Source organism: Nannospalax galili, unplaced genomic scaffold, assembly GCF_000622305.1.
Source record: "Nannospalax galili isolate Female #2095 unplaced genomic scaffold, S.galili_v1.0 scaffold299, whole genome shotgun sequence".
In the NCBI taxonomy this organism is placed as follows: Eukaryota; Metazoa; Chordata; class Mammalia; order Rodentia; family Spalacidae; genus Nannospalax; species Nannospalax galili.
This window is the reverse complement of record NW_008343973.1, coordinates 416,589-440,137: the sequence shown is the minus strand read 5'-3', so window position 1 is coordinate 440,137 and position 23,549 is coordinate 416,589. Positions and strand designations below refer to the sequence as shown.

Sequence of the window (23,549 nt, the reverse complement as noted above, 5' to 3'; positions counted from 1 at the left end):
GCAGCTCTGCCCTTGGAAGCCTTCCCTCCGGAGGTGCCAGTTACCCTGCGATCCTGAGTCAAGCTGCTGTCCTTCCGGAGGCTCTCCCGCAAGCTGTGCCGCCTGCGGATCAGGATCTCCTTGGCTTGTCTCTCACTTGTGTCAGCAGTCAGATTGTGTCTGTTGTATGACAACGTCTGAAACAAAAATGCAAATGACATTTTACCAAAAGATCTATCATTTTTCTCCAAACTCCAAAACTTTACTTTTCTTTGGTTGTATAGAGAGGTTAACTTCCATGCAGGGCAAAACCAAAATTAAAATCAAAAGTCTAAAACTTAGCACTTTCAAATTTTGAAAGAACTCATTCTTTAAATATGTTTTTCTTCACTGGTAAGTGTGAGCTTTATAAATCAGAAAAATAATTTAATTCAAGTATCCATGTCTGCCTAAGTACATACATGCCTTGCATGTACTTAGCCACGATTACTAGTTTAAAAAAAAAATCATTTGTATATGATCTCTGCTGAGACAGTGCTGATATGAAAACTGAGCCATGCCGAGCCACTTGGTGGTGCCATGTCCCTTGATTAACTTCAGAATGTGTCCATTTCTCAAATAAGCTGTTACAGTGGGAGAAGTTATGTCACCACAAGCAGTCATCATTTCTAAATGAGGGCTATCTGTGTCATCTTAAATAAATCATAATTAGTACTTAACCTCATTTCCTGACAGAATTGGCATGAACTTGTCAGGAGTATCCCATGTCCTGAAATATATTGGACTTTGCAGATAGATGAAAAGGTGACATGGACAAGATTAGACTTCTGTCTTGAGAAGTTTACTGTCTTGTTGGACATCTAATTCTAATAAAATCATAAAATCAAATGCTAATATCAGCTGTGCTATAGAAGCTCCAAGTGCTACCTAATTCAAAGACAGGGCTGGGTTAATGTGTGGTTCTTGAGGAAGATGTATCGTTGGAGGCTATGGGCAGCTAACGGGATGCAGGGACTGGATCGCAGTATAAAAAGACAGTACATAGTGCACAGACTCAAGGCTGGTGACAGAATCTGTCATTCCACAGGAGTCTGAAGTGAATGGATGGAACAAATGTGGGATAATGCAGAAAGAAGAGGCCCCAAATTCTGAAAGAATGGATTAGCCTGGAAACTACACCTGTTGTTTTGTTTCATTTCAAATATGAGAATACTGCCCTTGAAAGGAGCTTGAGAGAAAGGCATGGAATAAGACTCATATGGATGAAATGGTGACCACCTGCTGGAATGCTGCTCAGGCGCTGCAGGTGCAGCCTGGAAGAAGTAAGGAAGATGCCTGGCAAGCTTAGTGGCCCATCTGCCATCTGTGAAACAGAGACAACAGTGACACCTAGCATTGCGAGGGGATCGAATGAGCTAACACAAGCAGTGTGCTGAACGATACGCTGCAAGCTGCAAACTGTACACACCCTCTGAACATTAACATATCATTAGCCTATTATTAGAACATGTATGGATGATGGAAACAGTGAAAGAAGTGACTCAAAATATATGATGAAGAAGGGCTGGAGAAATGGTTCAGCAGCTAAGAGCAATGGCTGTTCTTGCAGAGGACCCAGGTTTGATTCCGACACCCTCTTCTAACCTCTGAGAACATTGCATAATGTGGGTGCACTTACACACATGTAAGCAAGATACTCATACATTATTTAAAATAAAAATAATAAATAAAGTATGTTTTAAAAGACAGGATGAAGAAAGAAACTTTATGAAAAAGGAATTGATATATACAGTCTAAGCTACAAATTATTTTCTTTTTAAAAAATATTTTATTTTAATTATCTGTATGTGGGGGTATGTGCATATGTGTGCAGGTTTCCACAAAGGCCAGAGGCACTGGATTCCTCTGGAGCTGAAGTTACAGGTAGTTGTGAGCCACCAGACATGGATATGGAAACAGATTTTTGGGTCCTCTGAAGGGTCAGTATGCCCTCTTAATGACTAGGCCATCTCTCCAGGCCTAAAACCATTTTCTTAAATGAAACACAATCAGTTCATTTCCTCACAATTGGTCATCACACAATCCTTTATTTCCAAAGAAATTATGGGAACTTTGAAGCTTTAGCTAAGGTGTCTGGAAGAATGGAGGAACTCTTTCAGGATGGGATGCTGAGAAAAGGTCTGAAGAAGAACAGATGCCCAGTGAGGAGTTCAGTAAGACTGCTGATCTACTGACACCCCTGCTTATGGTCCAGAGCTAGAAGGCATGCCCTGGGCTGAAGTCAAGTAAACACTCTGGTACATAAATTTTTCTTACTCGTTGACGAATTTGATAGAGATTCCGTGATAATATTTCTCGAATTTCATCCATTTCACCAGGCGTGAGCTTCCTTATTTTTTCTTCACGGCAATCACTGTGAAAGTTTAGGAAAAAATTTTTTTTCACCTTTCAATGGACTTCAGAAGCATTAATTTTCTTCCTTAGAGATACTGCATCATTATTTCAGAAGAACATTCTAAATATTTTTGAAGTATTCAGTTTCAGAATAAATATATTTTCTAAAACAGCATTTCAGTGATAAAACCATTCCTGGTAAGCTTAATTCTGTATTAAGTTCCCACAATCTATTATTGTATATTCATGTTTCTTTTTCTTTCTTCCCTCCCTCTCTCCCCGCTTCCTTCCTCCCTGGCAGTGTCTTGGCCAGAAACTCACAATCCTGAGGCCTCAGTTTTATATGCTGTGATCACAGGTGTGTGCCATCATGCATAACTTCTCATGCGATTAGTCTTTTAAAAATATTTTATTTATTATTTTTATTGTATGAGTGTATTGCCTGCATGTATGTGAGTGTACCCATGTCATGCAATGCTGCAGAGGTCAGAAGAGGGCTTCATATTCTCCTGGAACTGGGGTTAAGGACGGTTTGTAGCCGCCATGTGGGTGCTGGGAATCGAACCCGGGTCTCTGCAAGAGCAATCAGTGCTCTTAACCACTGAGCCACCTCTCCAGCCCCATGTGATTGGTTTTTAAGGGAGAAATGCCATCATAGTTTACAGCACTATCTGTTCACTATTTCTAGCAGCCCTTATATGGAGTAATGTAGAACTGTTTAGTCCAACATAATTTTAATTCACTATATTTATTAAACCTCCACACCAGATATTTTGGATTGAGTTGGTATGGAGCAAGGCCCAGGAATCCAAAGTTTTTATTCCTCCCAAGATATTTTCAACATACAGTCAGGATTGAATATTCTTTGCATCAGATGTTTATGTATGTTCCCCAAACCTAACTATAATACTGTGAATAATCAATGAGAAACAAAGCTATAATTATTTTTCTACATTTATAGTATCAAATATGACATACCTAAAATATCCCATTTAACAAGACTGGTTAAGAGGGCTTTAACTCATTTTCAATAATTGTCAAACATCCCAGTAAAAGCTAATTTAATAAAGACATGAAGATTCTAAATTTGATGAAGTATTTTCTGACTTATCAATTCCAATATAACACGACACAGCATAATATAGCATAAAACATAACACATGATGTATGCATTTCTGGATTCTGTCTACCTGACTCTCATTCTGCTGTGAGATCTTAAGGCACCATCTTTAGGACTTAGGTCAATCATCATCGTCGTCATCATCACAGGTATTGAAATAGTATCAATGTGCATCTAGCAATATCAATGTCAGTTTGCAAAGCAACACTCACTTTAGAGACGCAAACGAAGGGACAGTACTTATCATCCCAGTCTCTGCCATCTCAATGGCGTGTTTTATTTCAAGCTTTTTATATAAGGACACGATGCTAGACTTAGGTTGGTTTTCTCGAATCAAAAGCTTCCGAAGGTATTTGTCATCAAACTTCTTAAACCTGTAAATAAAGTCAGAACTTAAATTACTGAATGCCATAGTGACTAAGATAAAACTCCCAGATGAAAGCTTTGCAAAATGAAGCTAGTCTGATCATAGTGTATAATTTCATATATGCATATCTATTTCACGTATGCATATATGGCATGTATGTTTGTAAGCTCTAACAGACATCCAATTCCACATGTTCAAATGAGTTCATTTCCCCTAGCTCTCCCCACAGCTAAGGGGACTTATCAGGTCAAAATCTCTGGAGCAAAAAATTGTATGCTCAATTCCTAATTCCTATATGATACACACATAGATATGTGTGTACATATTCATTTAAATATACAAACACAGGGCTGGAGAGATGGCTCAGCGGTTGAGAACACTGTTCTTGCAGAAGACCAAGTTCAAATCCCAGCACCCACATGGCAGATTACAACTGTCCGTAACTCCAGTTCCAGGGGATCCAACAGCCTCTTCTGTTCTCTGTGGGTATTACATGACACGGGTGCACTTACCTACATGCAGGCAATACAAGCATACACACAAAAATAAAAATAATAAATAAAATAAAAATAAATATGCAAACACGTATAGATTCTTGTTTATAGATAACATATACGTATTAGTATTTGCTAATAATGCTATGCACTAATACTTTATATACATGTACATACATATATTTCCTCCTCTCTCCATTACTTTGGTTGCTATTTCTTCTTTCTGACCTCTGAATACAGGAGTGCCCTAGTTCTTTTCTGGTACTCAGTCCCCTGGATATGCTGTCCAGTTTCCTGTCTCGTGGCTTTTGTTGATGTTTATTATTTTGTTTTGTTTGTTTTAAGAGAGGGGCCTATGCAGCCTGAGCTGGCCTCAAATTCTAGGTAGCTAAAGATGACTTTGAGCTCCTGATCCTCCTGTCTCATCTACAAAATACTAAGATTTTAGGCGTGCACCACTGCATCTGACTTGGAGTCTCACGTCTTTTAATAATATCTTTCTGTTTGTGACTCTAAAAGTTGCCTCTCCAGCTCCACCCTCTTTCTCAAACCCAACCATACAGCATTCAAACTCAATGTCTTCAAACTAAACTGATCTCCTCCCTGTCCTCCCCACCTCAGTTGAGGATGACTTCACGAGGGAAAAGTTCTAGATGTTTCTGTGATCCTTATCTTCCATATTCCATGTGATAGGTTGAAGTGTCCTCATAAAACCTCCTATGTTGAATTCTTAATTCCTAGTGCATTAGGCTGAGACCATGTTTGGAGATACAGTCCTGACAAACATGATTAGGGTGGGCTTTACCCAATAGGACTAGTATGCTGATAAGAAAAAGACATTTAGACACAAACACAGAGAGAAAAGTGTAATGAATCAGGGAGAACGCAGCCCTCTGTAAGTGAAGGAGAGAACAAATCCTTCTGCCAGGTCCCTCAAAGGGAACCAACCCTGCTAACACTGGTTCCTATAACCTATTCATAACACAGTAGCTACAGTTACCTACTAAAATATCAAATGTTGTCGGTGCTAGAGCATGGATTTGCTCTCAGCACAGTGCCCTCTGTTCAGGGTCTTTTCTACCATAGGCACTGGCCACGTGCACTCTGAGAGCCTCTATCTTCCCTGCTCCATCTGCTAGGAATTCATTTTCACATTGCCTTTAAGTTTCTTATCAACCTTCAACAGCAATTGGCTCAAAAAACCATCTGAACATCAGGCTTTTGTCTGCTGGGCTCCAAAATGTAGCTACTTTTTTGTTTTAATGGTACAGCTTTTTTACCCACGTTCCCCACATTCTCCCTCACTTCTCAGATGTATTTTCTTCTTCAGAGCAATTCTTATATCCTATTTCTTGGCTGTAGGATATAGTACATACAGTGATTTTCTTTTCCTGCTGTATCAGTGACATCCAGAGCAGAGCCTGACACCATATAAACATATGTGGTATAAATAGATCATTTGGTTCCAATTCCTTCCTGTATCCACTTCTTCTGCCATACTGCCAAGCAACATCTTTCTTCCATGGCCTAGATGACCCTCTGCACTGCTATTAGTCAGTGGAATCAATATTGTTTTGGTCAATGGCCTTCTCGTGACATACTGACAGAAGAGGCTTAAAAACAGCTTGCCATTGAAGCCTGAATCTTCTGGCTTCAATGGCACAGGCCAAGGTGAACAGCAAACGGATGTAGCAGTTATGTCACCTCCATCATATCAAACAAGCTTAGCTAGGATCGGTTGACTACTAGCCCGCGGCAGCATGAGCAAGACCAGTCTGAATCAGCCCTGCCCAGCCCAGCCCAGCCTACCTGGAGTTTCTTGATTTACCCTTTAATAATAAATAAATGCTGTTCTGAGCAGCTGAATTTGGGGATGGTTTGTATGCAACATTACATGCTACTATATAAGTAAAACAACATGCAATAAATACTTGTTGAGAAAGAAGTGTATTATAATGATCACCATAAACCCAAACAGGTTTGTTGGCATACCTGTACCAAGAAAGGAACCAGTGTTCACCTACATTCTTGGCACCAGTTCTTTGCTCTAAATACTGGAGGGCTGTGAATAATTCAAGAGCCATCCTGGATGCCCTTTGCTATTGACCAGCCATTACCTGAAGGCTGGGCCTACTGTTTCCGATGTTTATTTTTAATTTCTCATTAGGACTCTTGAGTCAGGATTCTCAACAGCAATACAATGCCTTCTAAAACTTCTTACACGATCATTATTTTAGTTTTTTATTAGAGATAACAAAAAGAAGAGTGAGGAGGAAAGAGCCACATCGGAACCACTCTGCACAGGGGTTGAGTCTTTTCTTTCTTTGCTTTATTTCTACCTCTTTCATTTCTTTGCCAACCTTCACATAGGTGTTCTCTTTCACCTGTTAGACGCCTTATTGCCGAGCCTGAGCAATGTCCCCACTGTATCACCTTTCATCCTGTTCTCAAATGATCAAGTGCTTCAAGAATTCTCTGCCAGAAATAGTGGGAATTTGAAGCATGAGGGCTTTGGAGGAAAGGGAAAGATGCTTCAGCCAACATGCCTTGGTCCATCACTTCTTTCAGCAAGCTCTTAGCAACATGAAAGATTCTGTACATATCAGAGAGGTGATCTGTGCAGAACTAACTTGAAAATGGCCTGTGTCAGTACCCATTCACCAGACCCATTTTTCCAGTGGTATATGTACAGTATATATGAGAATTCAGAAAACAATTTGAAATTTGTGTGGAAATTAAACGTGGAAATATAAAAGGCTTGTAGATCAATTAGTTAAGTATATGCATTGCTGATGAAAATGTCAGAGAAAGGCAGCATTTCCTTTACAACATAAGCCAACAGTTGGGATAGGCTGGCTGCCTCGAGTCACCTGCTTGTAGCACACTCCTGGAGTTCAGAGAGAGTGGCTGCCTGCAGGACAGGACACACAGACTTCCTCTGACTTTCCTTTGCCTGAGTTCCACTTCAAACCCACACCATCACAGTAACCCTCTTACTCCTCACAGAGCCCATAGGCTGCTGACCTGATGCAAATGCCTACTCATGCCTGGGTTCTGCCCTGCCTGGAGAGAGGGGGTGGGAGAAATGTGGAGCCCCATCTTCTCTTCTGAAAGGAAACAAGTTGGTCTGCATCATTGCCTCTCACTCTTCATTTTGGGAAAGTACTGATAGGAGTCTAGTCTAGAGAAAGGGAAATGTGGTTGGATTGAAAAGGGGAAGGTAGATTATGAAAACACTGGGGAAAGAAGGGAAGAAGTCTGTCTCATTGGCTTGGCCCATCCATGTGAGGAAGGTCACCAGGCATAGTACAGAGTCGGAGACAGAATAAAGCAGGCACATCAGGCTGCTTTCCACCTGCCTCCACAAAAACGAATGCCTCCCAAGACAAATGGGCAATTTGCTCATATGTTTACAGTGCAGATTTTAGTCTGCTTTATTATCTTCTGCTCCCAGGTGATCAACTGGGTACTCTTCCTATAAAGAATAATCTTTCCTTGATTTACAAAATGAAGCTAAGCCAGAGGGACCTTCTTACATCCACAAACAGGGCTATGATCCTTGTAAAGTTGCTCTGGTATTAAGATCTTTGTAGCTCACTGTATTCTTTTTCCTTAAGGATCTCTCTCTCTCTCTCTCTCTCTCTCTCTCTCTCTCCCTCCTTCCCTTCACACACACACACACACACACACACACACACACACACACACCTGTTTACTGTGTAACTACTTTACTTACTATAAAATTTGAGGTCTGAGGTTTATGCTTTTTCTATAGTCCAGTACCATGTCACATGTGTAAAGTAAACAAATACTCAAAATTCTCCCATCTTATATTACATAGATTAGGAGGTTGGCTGACTACATATGAACTGGTAGTCAAGTTACAGAGGAAGAAGGAAGAGGGATCATTCCACTTTAATTCTGAATATATTCCTCTGACTTCAGGGTCAAGATTAAATGTTGCTTCCTTTCAGAAATCTTGCCTAGCCAATAATATGCTCACAGATGTTTGACAGATTGCTCCGTGAGAAAAAGGGCCTGTGTGTAACAAAAGCCAGATCAAAGGTAATCATCATGCTGTAGTGCCGAATATGCCCAGGGGAAAGGATACCCACCATGGACTCCTACCAGCTGGTGAGGGGTAGCTCCTGAGCCCACGTGCAGAGTTCAGCTGTCATAATCCTCTTCATGTTTTGATCACATCACTCATACCTAGTCTACCTTTCCCATTTCAACTGTAATAACCATGAAGACAGATACTGTATCTGAACACCACAGAACCTTTTATAAAAAGCTAGGCTTGTATGTGTTTATGCATGTACACACTTTTTTTTCTTTTTCTGTTTTTTTCTTTCTTTTTTTTTATGTGTATGACTGTATTGCCTGCTTGTATGTGAGTGTACCTGGGTTGTGCAATGCCACGAAGGTCAGAAGAGGGCTTCGTTTTCCCCTGAACTTGAGTTAAGGATGGTTTGTAGCCACCACGTGAGTGTTGGGAATCAAACGCGGATCCTCTGCAAGAGCAGTCAGTGCTCTTAATTGCTGAGCCATCTCTCCAGCTCCATGCTTTTTTTATAAATGCAAATTTTCAGATAGTTAGCATATGTTATTTCTGTGGGCTTACTGCCTTTGATTATGCCCCTCATCCTGTGTGACAGAATGAAGTAATGGAATTCTTGGTTTTTATCCCATAGACTCTGTACCTTGCCTCCTTTGCAATAAGAAACAGCCATATAACTAGTCCTTTGCGATAAGATCTGAGTGGGAAAACTGTGTGACTGTGTCTGACAACTTTGGTTAAGTGGTGGCAGTAAATGTCCTGTGTCTTAGTGATCTTTCTTCCTTGCTGCAGCCTCAAATGGCTGACACTGAAGTAGTGATTCTGCCTGGGGTTGGGGGCTGGTAGGACATGGAGGCAACTCTTAGCAGGTGACGCAGCTCTAAGGACTGCGGAGAAGAGCTCATCTGTTAACCCTGAATCTCCGACTTCTGGCTGTTCATATATGCTTGTTTACGTTGCTATCATTTAATACCTCTGTTACAGCTCTGTTGTTTTCTGTTTGTTTGGTTTTGGTTTCTTTGAGACACTCTTACTAAGTCGCTGCTCAGGCTGGACTTGTACTCACTATGTAGCTTAGGGTGCCCTTGAATTGGTGGAAATCCTCCTGCCTTAGCCTCCCCAGTGCTGGGGATACATCACCATTTCTGTCTATAGTTGAGTTTTGTCTTAAAAGGCTGCATAGCAGCACAACAGAAGACTTGGAACTCTGAAGTGAGTATATTTTGCTTCCAGAGTGGCCCAGGGCCACTTGTCACAGAACATCGTAAGGGTTCTTACTTGTCTCTCCAGAAGTTGTGACCCCAGTGTCCACAAACATCTTCAATCCCAGTCTTCACATGATCAAAGAACTAAAACAGAAATAAAACAGGCAAACTGATTGACTTTTTCTTGAAATCAGTAATTTTCACTCACTGAATCATGCCTAAACTCCAGTGACTCTTGTTGCTTATTTTATTGAAAGCAATAAGTCAATTATTTTTCTTCCAATAAACTGAGATATTTGTTCATTAGATAATACTTTCAATAATTTGATCATCATAAGCTCGATCACAATTCTGAAAATATGAAAAATGGTAAAAATTGGGTAGCAGGAACATTTTTAGATTGAAGACTTTCTTGCCCCTCTGTTTATTCAGGAGGTTAGCAGACTGGCTTGGACTGGATACTAAGGCTTATGACCACCCAAGACAGACTTCCCAAAGTGTTTCACTCTTGAGCCCTCTGCTGTTGGCCTCCTTCCAGAGCAGGAACTGAACAGTAATGTGAAGCTGTTTCTCTCATTCCTGTGCATTTTATCATTAAGCTGTTTCCCCGTCAGCACGCACCCGACAGTGGATTTCCTCACTGACAGCTTGCTGCTTCTTATTGGATCGCTTAACATCAAGAATCTCCACCAGTGGTCGGATAGTAATTCCCTGCACAAAAATGCATACATACATAAATAAATGGATAAATAAATAAATAAATAAATCGATCTTATAAGAAAAAAATTCAAGAACAACTTGTCAGCTCCTAAACATTGGTGACCAACAACAAAAGATTCAAGACAGTAAATACAAAATTTTGTTAATTTTTCCTTTTCCACAACTGGTTTATTTCCAGAAGACCATTTTCTAACACAAAATAGAGGACAAAAATAGAAGTTGAAACATAATAGCAAAAATTAACAATGTTCAAAAGAATCATCTATTTGTTGTATTAGAGAAAAACTGCCCAATGATTCATTTGGTCATCTAAGGCAATTCTCATTAAGCTGTTTCTGTGTGCCTGTCAGGGGCTTGGGCACAACCTTGGCTCTTGGTCTTTGAGATCTAAAACAAGGTCAGCGCTATCCAAAAGCAGTTACAAAGTAGGCAGAAGAGGAGTGATAGTGAGACACCGGGAGTCCGGCCAAAGCAGCTTCAAAGAGAGGAAACATTCAAGGAATTTGAAAGGCGTTGGAATCATTGCTGGATGGCCAAGGAGCAGAGTGGGGAAAGGGTACAGGGTGAACTTGAGCAATGCAACAATAAGTCATTAAGTAACCTGAGAGGGATAAAGGAAACTCCCTACTCTGAAAAAAGACATCTGCCTGAATTCTCTAGTGAACATCTGACCTAATAATGAAACACTGAAGTAATTTTCATCAGAGTCAGGATGAGAGAAGGACACTCCTCTCTGCTGTCTTGGGTGTAGTTCTGCATGTTGTCCTCCAGCAAGAGTAGACCAGGACGTTCTGACAGGGAAGTGACAAGAACTTTGTTACTCATGGACAGTTTATGTTTATATTTTTGTTCTAAAACCTAAGATAATCTCTTTCATGTTAAATTAACAAGAAATCTTAAGAAACTAGCTAGTATAAAATCAAAACACGCAATAAAGCCCAAATGTTAAAGAATAAATACACAATAGTAGTGTTTTTTATATTATATATTACTTTAAAGATACAGAGCATCTATATGACTAACATATAATAGTACATAATATTGTGTATATACTAGCATATTATGATAAACTAAATAACTATATAAATTTTTCACGTGTATATATTCATATATATAAAAAACATATGACAATGCATAAATCCTTAATGTACAACATTATAAGACTCAACTGAAGACTATTTGGAAGATGCGGATTTTAACAATACATTATACAGTCCTAAATAGGATAACAATATTACTATGGCAATATTTCATTTTTAATTATTTTTATTGAGTTTTTGTGCATTTCATACAATACAACTTAATCAAATTTAGATCCCCTCCCCCCTCCCACCCCCTATGACCTCCCCACCAGATTTCAGGTGTTCTGTCATATATATTAAGTCCTCTCTGGTCAAGTATTTCTATCCAAGCTCATCCACTGGGGTCTAGTCAGCCTATCTAGAGTCACTCGGGTTGGGGCCTACTGCCATTCTCCCCGTTCTATGCTGGGTTTGTGCTATGACAATTTTTCTTAACTAGAATCTGTATGCAATACAATTCTAATAAATGTATTCAGGGACTTTTAAACAGAATGCAAGCAGTCTTTAATTAACCTACAGCAATAACCGTAGCCATAAAATTTTCAAAAATTAAAATAAATAGGAACTTAAAATAAATAGGAATTTATGGATACAAATAATCTACCAGGTAGGATGCATAATAGTATGTGATACTGTCACCAAAAGAGGCAGGAGAAGGTGTGAGAAAGAGCAACAAGACTCTTTCTTGGGGTACACAGCATGAAACCTACATAGATGGAAAAAAACTGTTGTTTTCTTGTCAAGAGGAGGGGTTATGTTGAAGTATATTCCCTGCCACTTGATTTCCACCATTTCCATTTAACCTTTCTATCTGTATTTAGGTCTTTTATTTCCCATGGGGAAGAACAGAGACAGGATCTCATTCTGTAGCCCAGGCTGGCCTTGAAAGAAGACTATAGCAATATGTCTGCCTCGTCTCCCAAGTGCTGAAATTACAGGTGTGATCAGCCACTTTTGACTTGTCTTTAAGTCTTTAATAGTGTAATCTCTATCTCTCTCTGTCTCTCTGTCTCCGTCTCTCCCCCCCCACACACACATTTTTCAAAGAAGGTCATGAGTTTTGTTGTATCAGTTCAGCACTGAACATTTTTCCAGATTAACTTTCATTTTTAACTTTCTTAAGTATCTATTAAACAGGCTTTGACCACATCTGGTATGAGAGATATCTATTTGTGTTTATATCTATTGTTGATCTATTTGTATTTCAGTCTGCCACTTTGAAATAACAATGGAATTGAGTGCAACTGTGCTCTTCATAGATGACAACTTTACTGAGTTCCCTATCCCATAGAATCAATAAGCTTAATGCCAGACAAGGGTGACTTTGCTGTGTTCCGTATCCCATAGAATGGCCAGCTTAACACTAATAGCTCAATGAAAAAGTCAACAAAATCAACAAGATTCTTAAAACATATGTTTTCAAATACTAACTGCTATTTCAGTAAATAAAAAGGAGGTTTGAGGCCAGTCTGGTCTACATAGTGAGTTCCAGGACAGCTGGGCTACAGGGAGACCCTGTCTCAAAAAGACAAAAAAAAAAAAAGGAGGTTTCTAATATTTGGAAACACAGGACCCCAAAATACAGATGAACAAGGGGCCTTCCACAATCCTGATATTGATTCCTTCTAGTAGACAGTCTGCAAGGTAATGGACTCACTGAATAAATCACCCTGACCAACTCCAAGAAGCAAAAGTGCCTACCACCAGATCTACTCAAGTGTGTAAAAGTGATTGAATTTTTATACATGAGGTTATAATTAATAAAACTTAAAAATTATGTGTCTAGTGGGTTGGAGAGATGCCCTAGTGGGTAAGACCACTTACTGCTATTGCAGAGGACCTGGATTTGGTTCCCAGCCCCACACTGAGCTGCTCCCAACCACTCCATTTCCAGGGTATCCTCTCTAGCCTCTGTAGGCACCTGCACCTACCTGGTGCACATAAACTCACACAGGCGCACACATATATACATAAATAAAAATTAAATAAATAAATCTATTAAAATGTATGTGTCTATTCAAGCACGTTCTTTCTATCGACCCATCTCTTAGAACTACTTTCAGTTGTCCTGGCATGATCAATGAGCATAACTTGGTAGATGTTGCCTTCCTTCCTCAGCCTCCCTTCTTTCCCTCTTTCTTCAGTCACCTATTTTGAAGTAGAGCATGTGACATTTAAGCATGCCATATTTAGCCAATCAGGATATTTTATTCCAGGAGCCCAGGCTTTTGGTGTAGAAGATAAGAAGGAAGAAAAGATACCTTTGAGTCAATACCTGGTTTATTGTTTTTGAAAATTATGATTTAAGGTCACCTAGGAAATAATTTAGTGAAGCTTAAAAGAATAAAATAACTTGCTACAATCAATGTAGGCTAAAAAAATTAAAAAAAAAATACTTTTTTTTCCCAAAAAATAAACTCTCCCCTCTCATTCAGCTCTGCCACAATAAACACAACACCACATGGTTGGATCTGAGAGCAACTTCATGGAGAATTAGAGAGTGGTGGGGTTTGTTTCCAATTTTTTTCTATCTCTGCTTTCCTCCCATCCTGAATCCCTCCATTTCTATCAATATCAGGGGGAAATGAAAACAAAAAACTGATTGTGGAATTAGTATTCACAAAACAGAGTGGGGACACCTCATACTTCCTTGCTGATTTTCCAAACAATTACTGGGAAACCTTGAAAGAGACTGCTTTTTATTTATTAGAAAGCTATCACTGTCTGTCTGGGGAGCTGGCTCAGTGTAAGGGTGTTTGCTGTTTAAGCATGAAGCCTTGAGGTGAGATCTCCAGTACCTTTGTAAAAAGCTGGGCATGGCCATCTGTGCCTTTAACTGCAGCGCTGGGCTGAGGGGTGAGCTGAGACAGAAGGGTTGCTGAAGCTTACTGGCCACCAGCCTGCTCTAAAACACCAGAGCTCCTAGTTCAGTGAGAAACCCTGTCTCAAAGGAATAAGGTGCAGAGTGACAGAGGAGGGTACACGAGAATAGCAGGAATCCTCCTCAGGCTTCCACAAGCAGGGACACACAGATCCACACACAAATATACCACACACACCACACACACAGACATGCATATGCCACACACACACACTATACACACACCACATGCCCACTCAGAGACCTATCAGTGCTGTGGCCAGGCCTCCTTGTATAAGGCCTTTCTCATGCTATAAACTTGAGTATCACTATCATAAATCATGTTCTGCACACAGAATTTACATAGGTGTAACATGAACAGGTGTTGGAACCGATGTTCCTGGACCTTGGCTGTCCCTGACTTCCAGCACTCACCACCTTCACAGTGGTCACCGGTCTAGCTTCTCCTAACCCATGCCTTTCTCTCTCCTGGGCTCCCTCCACTGTGCCATCCGCATTCAAGCATGTGGCTGCAGAAAAATGGAAACAAAAGCTACTTTGGCAGGTATCCTTTGCCCACTACCTGTCTCTCTGCCAGACTTCACAGCTGCCTCTCTCTCTCTCTCTCTCTCTCTCTCTCTCTCTCTCTCTCCCCCTCTCTCTCTCTCTCTCTCTCTCTCTCTCTCTCTCTCTCTCTCTCTCTCTCTCCCCTCCAGTGTGTCTTTCTTTTGATTCAGTCAGGGTCCATCCTCATGTCACCAGAGGACCTCCCATGAGGATGCCACTCCTCACCACACAGCTGAGCCAAAGCCTGCTGTTGCTATATTCATATACATGCATATGCCACATAGTCTGCACAAATCCTTGTGATGTGTAAACTATATCATTAATGTTCAGTGGAGACGAAGACAGCCGGTAAGCTGTTGCTTTTTCATTTAGTCTACGAATGTCTAGAAGGTTCTAGAATCCTCTCTTTAACACTCTAATCTGTGGCTTCTGATCCTGGCATACTTCATCCATTACCACTCACCCTGGTCAGTCTCCTAGTCTCACACAGCTTCCTCAACAAATTCTCAGTTCCAAATATTGGTGCATTTCTAGACTCAGTTCTCAGATTGTTCTTATATTTCCTCTGCACTCATCAGTTAATTTCTTCACAGTTCAAGATTTAAAAGGTGCTTGTACATTGCTGAGCCCCTAGTTGGCATGTCCCACCTTGTTTCTAGCAACCTGCATTCCAGATTTGAACACCTGCTTGTCTATTCAGCATCTCTTGACTATCTAATAGATAAATGATTTTCTACCTAAAACCTAAGAATTCCCCCAGTTATTCACCACCAAATTAAAGTTGATTTCTCAGCCCAAAGCAGTAAATAATATCTTCTAGTGTTCTCTTCATATCCTAAGTTATTCACTTACAATTTTCCATCTTAAAAAAGCTTAATCATTTTACTTCTTTTATTATAACTATTAAAATTCTCTGGCTTCTATAGAATTCTACCCAGTTTGTAATATTATGCTAAATATAGGGGTATTCTCGTTATTAAATAACATAGAGCATAGATCATTTGTTTAACAAATGAAAACATTCTTGAGGATCCCTGCAGTGTTTATAAACAGTGATCATTGATCATTACCACTTCAGTTTGAGAAGTTAACTCAACAAAGGTGTACTTGTCAGGGCACCATGGGCCCTGAACATCCCCACATGTTCCTGCATGTGCTAAGAAGGAATCTTTTACCCAGGGCTTTTCCCAGGGTAGCAAACAATGAATGATCCTGAGAGATAAAAATAACAGAATCCCCCAGAGACTGACAAACACCTAAGCACTGTCACCCTCCTGCAAAACAGCCCATTATATGTGCAGACGTCCTTCCTGAGCTCCTTGTCACTTCTGGGAAACCAAGGGCTAAGAAAAACACACAAACCCATAGGAAGTTCTGGCTATTGCTTTTACCATGAAGTCTTCTGTCTCGGACCCAGAAGACTGTGTCACTACCTGCCTACCTGCTTCACAGTCTACACAAATCCTTGTGATGTGTAAACTACATCATCAATGTTCAGTGGATATGAAGAGAACTCATCAGCTGTTGTTTTTTCACTTAATCCACAAATGTCTAGATAAGTGCTGAACATAGAATTCTTAGGATCTTCTCTATGATTATATGGAATAACCAAGTAATAATTATTGAACCCTATTTTCAATCCCAAACAAAAGAGGACTGAAAGAAGTTAATGTTTTCTTCCATTATTGTTCCACTTAATATTCCACGTGAAATCTACCTGTGTCAGTTATTGTACTTTATATCCATAGTGCCCTACAATGCCTGAGAAGAAGGTACCACCATCTATATCCCACATCTAGGTAAACTGAGGCTTATGAACCTTACATGGAACAAAGTCAGAAAGTCAGATCAGATTGGCCATGTTCAAGTCTGCATTGGTATTCCATTCTCCACATCTGCTAATTTCAAATATCATCTTAGAACATAAGCAACTGCTCATATTTCATAGACATTACATTACCATTTTATTGAAAAGAAAATGAGGTCAGATGTCCAAGACATCAAAATTGTTGGCTCATTCACTGTTCTATAAGCAGGACCACGTTCTGATAGCATGATAAAGTGCTGCTCAAATTAGTAACATGAGTTAAACAATGTTTAAGTTCTCATGACAAGTTATAATGCTAAATAATAAATCACGTGTCACATATAATTCTATTTTTAAAGACAGTCATAACTCAATATCAGGTTGAAAGAATTTATACTTCAAGAAATTCTGAAATAAGGAGAGAGAGCTATGTTTTCAAATTTAATAATAGATCCATCAACATAAAAGCTGTCATTTGAGAAAGAATACATAAATCTTATTTGAAAAGCAAAATTTTATGCATGGATTTATAATCAGCTATTCTTGTCATATCTGTAACCCATTAAGTACTTCTCTCTAGGCTCCTTTGATGACATAGTTAAATACTGAAAGGTTCTGATAAAACATTTTTCTTTTTAAAGGCAGGATGGAAATTTGTGTGTGTATGTATATACATGTATGTGCTTGTGTCTGGATCAACAGTTGGGAGGGGAATACAGGAAGGAGAGGAAGGGGTCATAGTCAAGCAGTATACATGTATCTGTCTCTATGTTTGCAGAGGGGTGGGACAGAGCTCAGAAAGGAATGCCACCAGCATGTGGACAACCACAGCCACTCCTCTTTCCCACAACCATCAGAATGAACTTGGTCAAGCTGGTCTTCAACTTATCATGGGAAAGACAGATATGGATATACTGGCAGGGTCTAAATACTGACCCCCAAATGCATTTTCACTAGGGGGTTAGTTAGTTCAACATGTTCCCCATACCAAAAGCAGCCAATGCATGGCTTCTACCCTGGCTCTCCCCCAGTCTTCTACATTAGGACCTTTAGCCACCTTTACCCTCATGCACAGGTACCCAAGGCAGCCTCCCTGCTTCTATTTCTGTCTGTTATAATTCATTCTCCCATCCAAGAATCAGCAATGTCTCTGTAAACATCCCTGCTCCAAGCCCTTCTTGCCGCCCTTCAGTGAAAAGCACACTGGACTTTGTCTGCGTCCACGGTCTTCTTGCCAGTTTGGATCATCATTCCTGTTCTGCACATTTCCTGTCTTAGGCTTTTGTGTCAGTGCTTCTTTCCACCGGGAATGTTCTTTGCCTGCATCCTAGCTGACTTCATACCCTCCATTCCTTAAATTCATCAACACCTTTATGGAAAGATCTTTGCTAACTTAGATTTATGTGGCCAACATTTTCTGTCCTTGATAGCACAAATTTTTCATGTTTCCTTTAGTGGCATCAATAGTGGCCCGATGCATGACACATAGAGGTCTAGATCAATGCTACTCAGTCCACAGTGTTACTTGATGTGGCAACACTGAGCAGCACCAGTGCACAAACCATTTGCTGCTAGTCAGCAGTGAGATAGATGTAGGAGTTCCACTTCTATAAGGTTAGTTAAAATCAAAAGAGCAAGCTCATTTGTCATTTTAGAAATATTAAATACTTAAGATGGAGAGATGGCTCAGTGGTTAAGAGCACCAACTACTCTTACAGAGGACCTGGGTTTGAGTCCCAGCATCCATATGGCAGATAACAACCATCTATGACTCCAATTCCAGGAGATCTGCTGCTCTTTTCTGACCTCCATGGGTATTGTACGATACAAGTGCACTTACAGGAGTAGGCAACACACTCATACATATAAAAATATTAAATACTCATACATTGCATTTGAAGTGAGTGTGTAGGCATTTAATGAGGGTAATCAGTAATTTATTTCTTATTGAGTCTCAATCCCTAATAACCAAATAATACTAGTAATGCTCTATACTAATATATTACCATTAATCATCTAGACACAGTCTATAAATATCAGTATACACTTCACAATACTCTTCTTTTGTTCTATACAATGTTCTGACTGTAGATATACAATTTTATAACTGATGAGCCTAATAACTATAGAAATTTAAGTTTGTATGATGTGTCCTATCTTAAATTACATCTTTCTGTGAACTGACACCAGTTATGTTTTAACTGCCCAAGCCTGTGATGACTGGGACAGAGGACTGGCTTTGCACTGATGGAATTTGAACTTGTTCTAGAGATGGTGGCTGCCCTGATTGCTCCCAATGACTCAGTTCCTACTAACGCTAAGCGGGTATGATTTTGTGTTTGTATCTGGTACTCAGTGTTGAAAGCCTTTGTTCTAAGAGGAGGAAAAGTAGTTCCTCAGTCCAGAAGCATAGGACACCTAGGAGGGTCGGGGGTGGGGGAGAGGGTCAGCAGGCCTTGAAGAAGAGGAGAATCACTTGCCCTTCCTGGTCTATACCTATATGCACTCTATCCCTCGCTCCCTTGGTCTATACCTACATGTATTCTACTACTCATTCTTCTGGTACATATCTACATGTGTTCCTCCCTTGGGTACCTGGGGAGGTGAAAACCCATGAGGTAAATGTACTTTTCTTCACAATTTTATCCCAAAGTGTGGAATGAGCAGCTTGAATGGCTTGTTACAAGTGTCCTATACACTGTGAAGAGAAAAGACAAAGACCTGGAAACATACATCCCCTCAATATACAGAAGGTTGCTTGGTGTTCCTAAAGTTCAAGGAGGGCATTCAAACCAAGATGGGTGGTTTGAACAGAAACCAGTATAACTTTGATTGAAATTAAAGTAACGTCACATGATGTCACATAATGTGTGTTCAACTGTAGCCCACATACACCACAGAGAGCCTAAAAGATCTCACTTAGGGATGTCTTCACAGTTCAAACTCCAGACCTGAAAGCATCACTCACTTGTCTGTGATGAAGGTTGTGTCAACTGACCTACTGTGCTGCTGGTCATATAATGTACGGCTCACACAGCTATGTACAGCATATGGCACTTGAGAGCAGCAATAGCCATATTAATTGTTTTGATATTCTTCATCATAGTTTTCACTATTATTTTAGAGGCAACTCTTACACATTATAAAAACAGATGTCTGAAAATAGCCTCAGGCATGTGCTCCACTGAATATTCTCGAAGGCCTTGATATCAAAGGAGGTGACAGCTCCATGTGTACCCTTGTCTATTCCAAACTCCCAGTGGGACAAGATAAAAAGATGGGACACAGAGCTGCCGATGATCTTGTCCCTGTGCAGACCTAGGCCAGTGTATATACTTGTGTCATACCTTAACCAAAAAAGTGTAAGATAAATGAAAACGTGAACATTAAAAAAGGCTATATGACAACCCAGCCATGTGAAAAGTGTGTGTAGTTACAATGCATGAGGTTAGCACAGCATGGTGTGAACTCCTAATATTGCCTTTCTTGGCATGTATTCCCATCATTCACTGACAACACCAGAAGCCATAACCCAGCAAAGCAGCTTTTTTCAGGAGTCAATAGCACTAGACAGTGATGAGCTTGGCCTATGAAGTCAGTCTCGGGTTCAGCGCCTCAAATGCATATCCTGGGGTCTGTTTCCTTCTTTGAAAATGAATTTGCTCTGTGGGCAGTGACATGGGTCTCCAATGCAGAGGACTGTTTAGAGGATGAAATGAGATGACATGTGTAAGAAAACTCCCACCAGGCACCAGATATACTTGCTACACTGTGGAAATTACTGGAGGGAACTGACATTATAAAAGTATGGGTGACAGAGATGGGAATGGAAAGTGGCTGTCTCTTCAGTCTAGACAGGGGAGTCTACACAGCAAGTGTCCTCACATTGGGAGATCTGAACACAGCAAAGCTGAGCTGTCCGGCAGAGAACTGACTAGGAGACTGTCGACACGCTGCAATACTGAGTACTCAGTGCACACCAGGCTCTGTAGCAGGGTCTCCAGGTCAAGATCCACTGGCTGCCAAACTACCCACTGTATCTTTTCCTGAACACAGCAAAGCTGAGCTGTCCGGCAGAGAACTGACTAGGAGACTGTTGACACACTGCAATACTGAGTACTCAGTGCACACCAGGCTCTGTAGCAGGGTCTCTAGGTCAAGATCCACTGGCTGCCAAACTACCCACTGTATCTTTTTACTAGCTATGTAAATTTTGCAAGACTGTTTAACTACAGTTACAGTGTCTCACTTTTCTCACCAAAAAAAAATGGGAATAATAAACTAGTTACATCCCAGGGAATTGATCTGAGGATTAGAGGAGCTAATAAACAAGATGACAATATGTGATTTCGGTGCCTAGGAACCATTGTCAGATGGTTAGATAAAGATGAAAATCATGTGCCAATCTCCTTGGCTGTTTCCTTCTTCCCCTCCAAAGGCATAAGACTAGGTTGCTCCCGGGCCCAATCTTTGTTCTTTTTTGTTTCTTCAATGTATGGTTTCACTCTCTAGATAATCCATCTGTTTCATGGCTTCAAACAGAAGCTGCTGAGGACTGACATCTTTCCTGAACTGAGGGTCTTAGTACCTGTCCAGTCAGTGTCTGCACTTGTAAGTCTCATAGATGCCTCCAGCCCAATAATCTTCTATTTGAGTGGCCAACCTCCCTGCTCTGGTCTCCTTCAGGCACAGACTCACTCTCTCACTTAAGGGTGAGCCCATTCTTTTCCTTACTCACACCCCACTCCAGGGGTCACCAAACCTCCTCTTTCCCCACATGCACCCAGAGGGACCTGCAGGTCCATTCCAAATGGACCCTTAGGATTATACCACTTTTTATCCCTCTCCTGCTTCCACCAGGACCTATGCAAGGTCTACTTTGGCCCCCATTGTGCATACACTTCCCTTGGACAAGAACTAAGCTCATTATATGGACCTGCACAGCCCTACATGACACATGACTCCAGTGTGTCCTCCTGTTATCCTAGCCCACCCTACATTCTGGCCAAGCATATTCTGCCTCCAGTTCCTGATCCCATCTGTTTTGCTGTGCAGCCTCTTTCCCCTTCTACCACACTCTGGACTTAATATTATGTTCCTTCTTCTAGCATTTGTGACCCTCCCCAACCCCACACAAGATGGAAGTTCCGGAGAAACAGGAATTGTTTTGTTTTGTTTCGCTCATGTACAGATGATCCTGCTTTCCCAAATTGGTCCATGTGGGTAACAGAAGACAACAAATATTTGCTAAATAAACAGTCACAAAACACAATCTCCTGAAGCTGCCATATTAACTAAGCTACAAAGTCAGGCATCAGTCAGCCACACTTACTGCTTCCCCATAACACTAGATTCACCATTCCCCTGCACCAGCAGCCAACTACTGTCAAGTAACTGTTGGAAGGTCGTGGCATACAACCAGCACAGTACAAGTACCTTTACTAGGTCGGAGAGCAAGGCAAATGACAAGGATTAGCAAGCACGGTTTGTGAGTTTCCAGTAGTGAGCTTAGCTCACTCAGCTGAGTTTCTTTAAATAACCATTCCTCTGAGGGGGCCAAGTGACCAAACTGGATTCTTGTAGTGCCCTACACAATCCAGTGACATGAACCCAGACAGGAAATATCACGTTCCCTGCCAGCATGACTCCCAATACTTCAGCACCCCATGCCACTTTGCATCCACCAACAGAATTCATTCAAGTAGTCTGAACGACCAATAACCATTCCTCTGAGGGGGCCAAGTGACCAAACTGGATTCTTGTAGTGCCCTACACAATCCAGTGACATGAACCCAGACAGGAAATATCACGTTCCAGGCCAGCATGACTCCCAATGCTTCAGCACCCCATGCCACTTTGCATCCACCAACAGAATTCATTCGAGTAGTCTGAACGACCGTGAGCTTAGCTCACTCAGCTGAGTTTCTTTAAATAACCATTCCTCTGAGGGGGCCAAGTGACCAAACTGGATTCTTGTAGTGCCCTACACAATCCAGTGACATGAACCCAGACAGGAAATATCACGTTCCAGGCCAGCATGACTCCCAATGCTTCAGCACCCCATGCCACTTTGCATCCACCAACAGAATTCATTCAAGTAGTCTGAACGACCAACCTTTTCTCCTGAGGAAGGGAGAGTCATTTCTAGGAGAGAGAACTTGACTCACCAGGATGAAGACAGTGAAGAAAATGACAACAATGGCGGCCGTGATGAACAGCTTCTTTCGGGGAAACACAGTGGCAGGGAGGAGAAACACCAGCGCAAAACAGATGGCACCTCGGAGCCCCCCGTAGGCAATGATGAACTGGTCCTTGAAGGTCAGGGGAATGGTCCGGAACCAGTTAATCACCTGAGTCAGGACAAAAACGCCTACAGACAAAGACAAACCCAGAGAAAGCAGACTGTGAATGCAGACAGAGGCACACTAGTTTTCTGAGTCTCTGTGACTGGGGAAAGGGTTAAGAAAAGGCCCGGACCAACTGTAGGGTCGTAAACACCCAAAAGGAAAGTATAACCAAAGATTAATGGGGTCAATATAATTTTTAAAGAATCCATATGTATAGCTAAAGGCTACATAACGAGAAACAATGCCATACAGGAGATACCTTCCTTTGAGTTATTGGCCAACGTGGCACAAGAGACTCCCAGATAGTGACCCAGCATGGAACTGGGAAAATGAAGAGCAGACCCCAATCTTATCTAAAGGAATATTGACAACTGATTGCTACTAGATGAGGAACAGCGGACCTTCCTAAAACAAAGACCTCTAGATAGGCTGTCTAGATTCACCAGACGGACAAGTAGTGGGGAATGGCAGGAGGGGGCCGACAACACAGTGGCCAGTAGCAGGGATAACAGAGTATAAGGGATCTAGTGGGGGGGGGCTATGGGGG

At 41.0% G+C, this 23,549-nt stretch overlaps 1 protein-coding gene across 1 annotated transcript in view; it reads right to left on the bottom strand.

Moving 5' to 3' along the window:
• The window catches only part of Slc9a2 (solute carrier family 9 member A2), a 91,315-nt gene that overhangs the window by 5,364 nt on the left and 62,402 nt on the right, over positions 1 to 23,549 (bottom strand). The window contains exons 5-10 of the mRNA XM_008840303.2: positions 22,823 to 23,025; positions 10,241 to 10,330; positions 9,693 to 9,763; positions 3,706 to 3,867; positions 2,296 to 2,392; positions 45 to 176 (exon numbers count right to left, since the gene is read on the bottom strand). Coding sequence (XP_008838525.1) covers positions 45 to 176; positions 2,296 to 2,392; positions 3,706 to 3,867; positions 9,693 to 9,763; positions 10,241 to 10,330; positions 22,823 to 23,025 — 755 coding nt within the window. The remainder of the gene's footprint in view (positions 1 to 44; positions 177 to 2,295; positions 2,393 to 3,705; positions 3,868 to 9,692; positions 9,764 to 10,240; positions 10,331 to 22,822; positions 23,026 to 23,549) is intronic.